This window comes from Pavona decussata, unplaced genomic scaffold (genome assembly GCF_977016875.1).
Source record: "Pavona decussata unplaced genomic scaffold, jaPavDecu1.1 SCAFFOLD_140, whole genome shotgun sequence".
Classification (NCBI taxonomy): domain Eukaryota; kingdom Metazoa; phylum Cnidaria; class Anthozoa; order Scleractinia; family Agariciidae; genus Pavona; species Pavona decussata.
In genome coordinates this window covers 1846652-1854468 of record NW_028145553.1, presented here as the reverse complement: position 1 = coordinate 1854468, position 7817 = coordinate 1846652, and the positions used below count along the sequence as shown (strand labels likewise).

Here is a 7817-nt window from a genome sequence, read left to right as displayed (position 1 = left end):
TGAAGACCTTGAAAAGTTCTGACATTCTTGAAGTTCGTACTGTATCAGAAACGGCGACACACGTGATGGCGCGAGGGCCGGGATAATAGCAACTTATCAGCTATTGATAACGATGGCGTCGCAGATATAACGCTCTATCTTTTGTATCTATGCACGAGACAGCTGAGTGTTTTTGATAAAATGCTTGGCCAACTTTCAAAGAGTTGTTGATTCGTTTTGAAACGTATTTGTCGCTATGCCGAATGTTTTCGGAACGTTTTACCGAACGTGAAGTTGAAACAAATGCAAAAAACGGTTGCACTCTCTCGGTGTTGTATCTCCATTTCTAGAGCTTATCGGCCATTAAGAGCTTTGAACATGATATTTCGCCACGGCTACACAGTGATTTATTAAACACATCTTGAAAATGCAACGAGGCATTGAAAAGGAGGGAATAAGTAACATTTTAGGAGGACTCAGGGGTTCATTTCGGTGAATACCTGTTCGTTTAAAACGAGAAAAACTAGCATTTCCTTTGGTGTATTGTCACCTAAAAGTTTACTAAAATGGGAACATTAACCCTTCAACCCCTAATATCAAAGATCAAATTCTCCTATCTTGTCACCATTCTTTTCTTATAAAGGTAATGGGAGAAGCTATTAAAATATCAAGAAAATTCACCTTGGGTGATCATATCCTTAATTCTGAGAAATTTGATGCTGATCGCTGTTAGAGATCAAAAGGTTAAAATTTCTTTTGTCTTCGAAGGGCGGAAAAATGTCGTTGCGAGGCGAAGTAATAGCTCGTAAATTCGGCGAAGGTGGGGGAGGAGTGGGTGGGTGCGGGTGGGGGGGTTGCGAAACAAAGTATAGAGGCAAACCGTAATTCTAGTAGTGAGTAAATGGCCTTGGATTCTAAAATGTAACTTTCGCAGAAGGCTCAGCTTTTCATAGCTGTCTAAACTCCTTTTGTATGATTCGTTTTTGTATTATCCAAATTTTGGTCACAACTGCATTCTCGGCTAACTTTTCGACCAACATAGATTGGGGCACACGAGGGGCTTGTTGCGAGGACAAGAGCCTGCAACATGAGATTGGTCCCAGTGCAGAGTTTAGTCCCTGAGACAAGATCCCTCGGCCGACCTTACACAATAAGAGAAAACTACAATTTGAGGAGGGAGGTGGAGGGGGTGGGGAGGGGAGAGGAGAGAGAGCAAGTCGGGGAACCACATTCTGGTCCCCGAGAGAAGCCTTTTTGACAAAATTTCGTAGTTCACGCGAAGCGATTTTGTCCTTGGGGCTTGTTGCAGGGATGAGTCCCGGATATGACCCCCTTTCTGTGGGGCCGGCCTTACGGAAAACCGGGCATCTCTTCGGATAATTCATGTACCTTCATAAGAGATGTACAATTCTTATTGGATACTTGATCTCACGAAAGTTTACGTTGTCAAAGCGTTTGTTTCCGGTTGGTAAATCCTGGACGGAAGATGTCGCCTTTTTTTCTATTTCTGTTTTCCGAAGAAAAAATTCCCGAACTCGACTTGTCGAGACATGAGCAGTTTTTGCGCCTCGCGCTTCAAGTAATATTTCAAACACGAGGAAGAGTGTTTCATCCGTTTTCCAAACACCGAGGAGTGAGTTGAAAAAACGAGGCGCACAAAAGTTCACCAAATTGTATGATAATTAAGATCACTTTTCAAACCTCCTTCACGAAAGTGATTTCCTTTGTTTTCTTCATGAATTATTAGCGAGGTTGAGAAGTAGATTTCGAATATTGGTCTTGTGTGGATTAGCCATGGATCAGTTACCTGCATGTGTTCATTTTAACGAGAAAGCCGTGTATCTCTCAGCCTTAGAAAAAATCTAAAGGCCCGGTCAAACCATATTACATTATGTTTTCCATAATGAAGGCCAATAATGTTACAGTATTAGCAAAATATTAACACAAGAAAACAGAGCCGAAGAGAGAGTTTTTGTCGAAGAAGTTGGCTGTTTTTCGTCGAGTTTAACGAGTACTTTTATCGCAGAAAGCATGGTAATGTCCTCAAGAAGAGAAAAAATATATTAACATTTTCCCCAAATGACTGACAGTATTTTTTCGTCGCTTTCATGGCAGATGTTTCTCGACATTGTACGAAAAAGCACAATGCTGTATATTGAATCCCCCACATGGTTTTGGTCAACATTGCGGCATAAAACGGCTCAGCGTGTATTGATCATATCATTATAAGATCCAATAAGTGAACAATACAAATTAATCACCTGTCTTGGGCAAAATATAGCCACCATTTAATCGACACCGCAGCAACTATATTCTTAATCCGTTTTCAATTAAGTGAATTTGCGATCGAGCACACCAAGTTACAAGTGACATTTCAAAGATCGCAAACGTCGAGTGCTTTTTGTTTGGAGATGATTTTTCGGTTACAATCGGCCGACACGCCGACAGCTTTGCTCCCGAGAAAAAGAAAATTACAATGCAGAAATGGACACTTCCTCGAGGTGCGACCAGATGGCACAGTGCGAGGAACAAAAAACAACGATAGCATTTACAGTAAGTTCGAAAAATATGTCAACATTTTCAATTCACAAAGACAGTGTAATGCAAACAATTTGATAAGCCAGAATGAGAGTAATACCACTATGAAAACTGACTTTGTAAACGGCCATAAAATGTTCATCTCGTAGCGGATTTTTTTTGTACGGGCGCGAGGACACTAGTGTAAAAATTTCCAAAATTTCATAATAAAAAGTTCCTAGGAAAAATGTTTTTGATATTTTACCCGGTAGCTAAGCCCAAAGTCTCGCTCACGAGCAGAGAAAGGGATAATTAACTAAAGTCAATGTTTTTGCGAATATCTCGATTACACATGAATATATATTGGAGATTATCAGCATATCAGAGATCCTCAAAAAAGATGAAACCACATTCATTTGCCAGCCTAATAAATTCGAAAGCAAGGTAAGCTAAACTTATGCCACCAAGCAAACCAATCATCGGCACCCAACCGTTCATTTCGGTGAATGTTTGTTGGGAAGGCCTTAATAGAAATTCGGATTCAGTTGTAAAGGAAATCAGCACTTTTCTTCTGCAAAATGTCGGTTCAACATTTCGTAACACTGAAATAAGTAATTCCTTTAGTTTTCGAAGCGGCAAATACGCGAAAACCGTCAGCTAGCGTTTTCGTAAAACTAACAGAACAATTCGGAGAATAAAATTCCCCGAAGTTTGTAACCTGCATCCCAACAGATCTATCTGCATTAGCTTACACAAATGTCCTGAAAAGGCCATTAAACGATCTCTTGAACACAAGATACAACAGGTGTAGTATTTAGCTTAAATATTCTTGATGAGTGCCCCTGACATATCCATTTTTCCTTCACTCGCCTTTCCAAATTGATCGAAGAGAACTTTTCTCGCGATATATCTTTTAGCTCGATCATGAAAATCGCAGTCAAAACCTTCAAGAATGGTAAAAATTTCGATTGGAAATTTGAGAAACAAATTCAGTGTATCTTGTTAGAAGCTTGCAATATTCCTTGTTTTTTCTTTATTTTTTGTAAGAAAGTCGGGGATGTGATTGGCCACATTTTACGAACATGCTCAGAACGTCTTTTTTCCGGGTGTTGTTGTTGTTTGGGTAGGTGGCAGTATATGGTCTGAGTAAATGTACAATCTTAGAGCCTAAATGCTGCAAGAGACGTTGTCTCAAGAACATTCGCCCAACTACAGTTAACTATCTTTAAAACGGACACACTTGATCGCAGTGGGTTATGGGAAGTCTGAACTGTTTAATCTGGTCGCAATGTGTTGCGGGAAAGCTTGGCACGTGCGTGACATTGAGCCCCACGTGCATGGCTCTTTCGCCTGCGTGTCAGGCCCCAAAAGTGGTACAAAAAGGGGGAGGGAATTCTCGGGCGCGGAGGGTGCCCTCCCACCCCCCTCTTGAACTCCGCGCTTCCTCTACTCCTGCCCCTCTCTCCCCGTTCAACGCCTTCCCAACGCAGGCTATTTCCCGTAGTTCCTGATATCAGGGCGTCCATAACAGCGAGTTCATTGCCCGATGAGAGCGAGTTGAATTGACCTTAAACTGCGACAAGAAATGATGTCATTAACGGGTGGGTTTTTAAAACATTTGTTTCTCTTGTCAGCTGTATTTCATCTTAGCTCCGTGGGATCTAACATGACTACCTTGTGGGCTTCGGAAGCTAGCCTGTACGTCGGCATTGACAACCGTGGCAACGTCATTACCTCTGTAAGTACCCACGGTCACGGTATTAAATCATGTAAAATGTTCTTCATTGTACGGTAGCACAGAGTTCGCACCAAAACGAATTTAAATATGAGAGAATATTACACTCGTCTTAGTTCCCCTAACCGCGTGCTGAAAAACGTCTTGTGATACACAAATTTTTGGCACTGGAGAGAGCAGGCCATCGACCTTTTTCACCTGCAGGAAGTGGCAGGTGAACGGAATGTCACGCCATGAATCAAGCTGCTGGGCCGCCACTGCGGTCCAAATGCTGTTCCCTGCAAGAATTACCATAGGGCTACAATCTACCGTAGGGAACTGAAAACATGGTGGCTGCACATTTTACAACAATATCTTCTGAACCTATCACAGCCAATAGGCATAATAATAATAATAATAATAATAATAATAATAATAATAATAATAATAATAATAATAATAATAATAATAGGCATAATAATGATAATAATAATAATAATAATAATAATAATAATAATAGGCATAATAATAATGATAATAATAATAATAATAATAATAATAATAATAATAGTTAATATTTGTATTGCCCATTTTCTATAAAAATTATCAAATGTGCATGGACATTACAATAAATCCAAAAGAAAAAAAATAATAAGAACCCGTCAACATTACAATTACTATGGAATAAAAAGACAAAAACTACAATATTTACAATTTGCCATAAGATGGCAATATTTACAATGGCCATAAGAAAGGTAATTTACAGAAAACTATATAAAGCTAAAAGGCTTATTATAAACTAATTGTACTAAGAAAATGCCTTACTGCATAAAATGTCTTAAGGTTACCCGATACCTTCAGAGGTGTCTCGCGTTTAAGCGATGTAGCGCGTCCAGTTTAAACTGTAGATACCTAAACCCCTATATCAAATTAAAGCTTATAGAGCTGACTATCAAACCATACCAAGAATTTTGAAATAAAATAAATTGTCGAATTTTTCACGACCTCTAATTACGAGAGTGCGAGTGAATTATGTTTTTTGCTAATTTAATTTGCTCCTCAGTTTCCGGACCCAAAGCGCTAAAAAAACGTGTCTGCGTTTTGCCATATTCAATCGCAGTGAAAAGTTATAGAGCATTTTCAAAATAGGATGAAAAAAATGTGGAGTAATCGTACAAAAATCGCTCTCAGAGAAAAAATATTTCGCAAGAAAAATTTGCAGACACGTTTTTGTTGTTTATATGTTAAACTAGCTACTGTCCAAATTTGAAGGCAAAGGAACAAATTCCTTTTGAGTTTTAGCTCTTTGAAGTGGCTCCTCCAAGTGAAAAAAATTTATTCGAGAAAACAGCGCTAAAAATTCGGCAATTCATTTTATTTCAAAATTCTTGGTTTAGTTGGATAGCCAGCTCTATAAGCTTTAATTTGATATAAGGGTTCAGTTCAAACCGGACGCGCTACATCGCTTGGACGCGAGACACCTCTGAAGACACCTCTGAAGGTACCGGGTAACCTTAACTTTCTGTTTAAAATCACTTGCATAAAGAAAAGCATACTTTTGACGAAATTCGTCCATGTGCTAACAACAGTTTGTTTGCTAGGTTTAATGTTTTTAGAACTTTTCTGCGTGTTTTTATGAGCGTTTTTAGGGTTATCGTACTGTAAGAACAATGGGTAAATGCATCAGTCGCCATATTTTTCGGTACGGTCGATTGACCTTATCGCTTCTTTGTTCTGTCGCCCCATTACAAATCATGTGACGGTACTCTAGGGGGTAGTCTCTTTTAGAATTGGTGATATCCACGCTGGCATGCATTCTTTACCTCCAAAAAGATAAAATATCTATTTTCCTGAGAATATCATGCGGTTGGTAATGGCAATTAGCATAAAGAGCGAAGAAGGCTATTGGCTATTTTTGCAGAAGGATGTCTACATTGATTTAAAAATTGTACAACGTGGCTGAGTAACCTCTCCACTCTTTGTTAAATTACGTTTTTGCTTGGTTTTGAGCGAAAAGGGCCATAACATGTCTTACTTGAACGACGAAGACTGAACATTTTCGTAACGAAAACATGTTTCCAAGAGTATCGCTTTGACGACCATCCTCTTTCAATTCATTTCCAGGCTACCAAAATCCCGGCCTGTACACTCCGCGAGAACCTGGACACGGAATTCTTCAACAGCTTTTGCAAGGAGTTTTCCCCTCGGCGGCTTCATTGTTTGGCGATATCGGCCCAGGGCAAGGTTCGATCATCCATCTTAACCTCATCACGAAATGTACAGTTCATGACAAAACCAATGCATTGATCAAGGTGACTCAACGTCCGGCCAGGATTACTAAGTTGGTCGTTCAATTCTGGAATCTCGCGTCATGTAAATAGCTTTTGATTATGCGGATGAAGTCCTATAGCTGTTTATAAGTACTCTACGATGGTGCTGTTTATTATGCTGTAATGATGGTTCTACTTTTCGATAAGGGGGCGAAACTCTGCAGGGCGATTAGTCAAGAAGAGTCACGTGATTGAGTATTAGTTATTAGTACAGTTGGGTGGTTGTAACTTTGATCCAGTGGATTAAATCATACAGTTTGACTGATCTAGACTTACTGCAGTGAAAACTTTACTTATTGATTTTACGGTTAAGTATTAAAACGTAGGCTAAAATATGGCCACACTTGTGACGAGTCAAATGAAACTCGGTCAATAAAAATACGTTTTCTATTTTCCAAACAACGCGCACGTATTTCTGTTGAGGTGATCCATTGCTTCGCTGCTAAATGTAAGGTTCTTGAAATAATGAAAAGCTTCTGAATATGTAACAATCCTTTAATTTCTATCAGCTAGCGAATCCCCTTTTTTGCGTCACTTGTTTGTTTACTACTTATTTAACTTTTATTTTAGTCAATTCAGTTGTAAACACCAAATGTATTTGTATTTAGTTTAGCATAAACATACCTACCCGCCTCGACTAGCTTCAGCTATTTGCGGGTAGGTATATAACACCTTGTAACTGTCTATTGTTAATAATAAAAAAAAAAAAAAAATAAATAAATAAATAAATAAATAAATAAATAATAAAGGTTACAATAACTACGTTATTTCGCTTCGCACAGTTGTTTTAGCGCATGCATAGAGGCAATTGTTTTAGCCCATGCTTAGAGTCGAGTATTTTAAAATTTTGTAATCTCAAAGAAATAACATAGCGACCTTTACATCGGACCAAAAGTTTTCGATTGAATACGACTTTTGAATTGAGTGCAACTTTCGATACCAACCAGCCAGATTCCCCGAAATCCAGCCATTCACCGTAGCTGACCAGTAGAGAATGAGCGGCCATAGTACCCAGTGCCCACGATTTCTTGGGTCAGCGGGTGAATCGTGAACAAACCGCAGGACTCTACACAATACAATAAAAACAAAAACTAATCTCATTTCCATCTAAAAAAGACAGTAAAAACTGTCACTTTCATAATTTTTACGGGTAATCACATGATTCGTGCTCAATTTGGAATTAATAAGCACAAGTAAATTTTTTTTCAGACTAACAAAATCGCACGAGCCCGTATAAAATATTCATGATGAAATTGCGATAGCGTATCATCATTATG

General features: G+C 38.9%; 1 protein-coding gene across 1 annotated transcript; it reads left to right on the top strand.

The window, feature by feature from the left end:
• The first annotated feature begins 2300 nt into the window (after positions 1–2300).
• Positions 2301–6980, top strand: LOC146466926 (fibroblast growth factor 16-like). Its single transcript, XM_085126448.1, has 3 exons — positions 2301–2532; positions 4131–4234; positions 6335–6980. Exons 1-3 carry the CDS (start codon positions 2391–2393, stop codon positions 6515–6517), a joined length of 429 nt encoding a protein of 142 aa, XP_084982574.1. The 5' UTR covers positions 2301–2390; the 3' UTR covers positions 6518–6980.
• Positions 6981–7817: the final 837 nt, after the last annotated feature.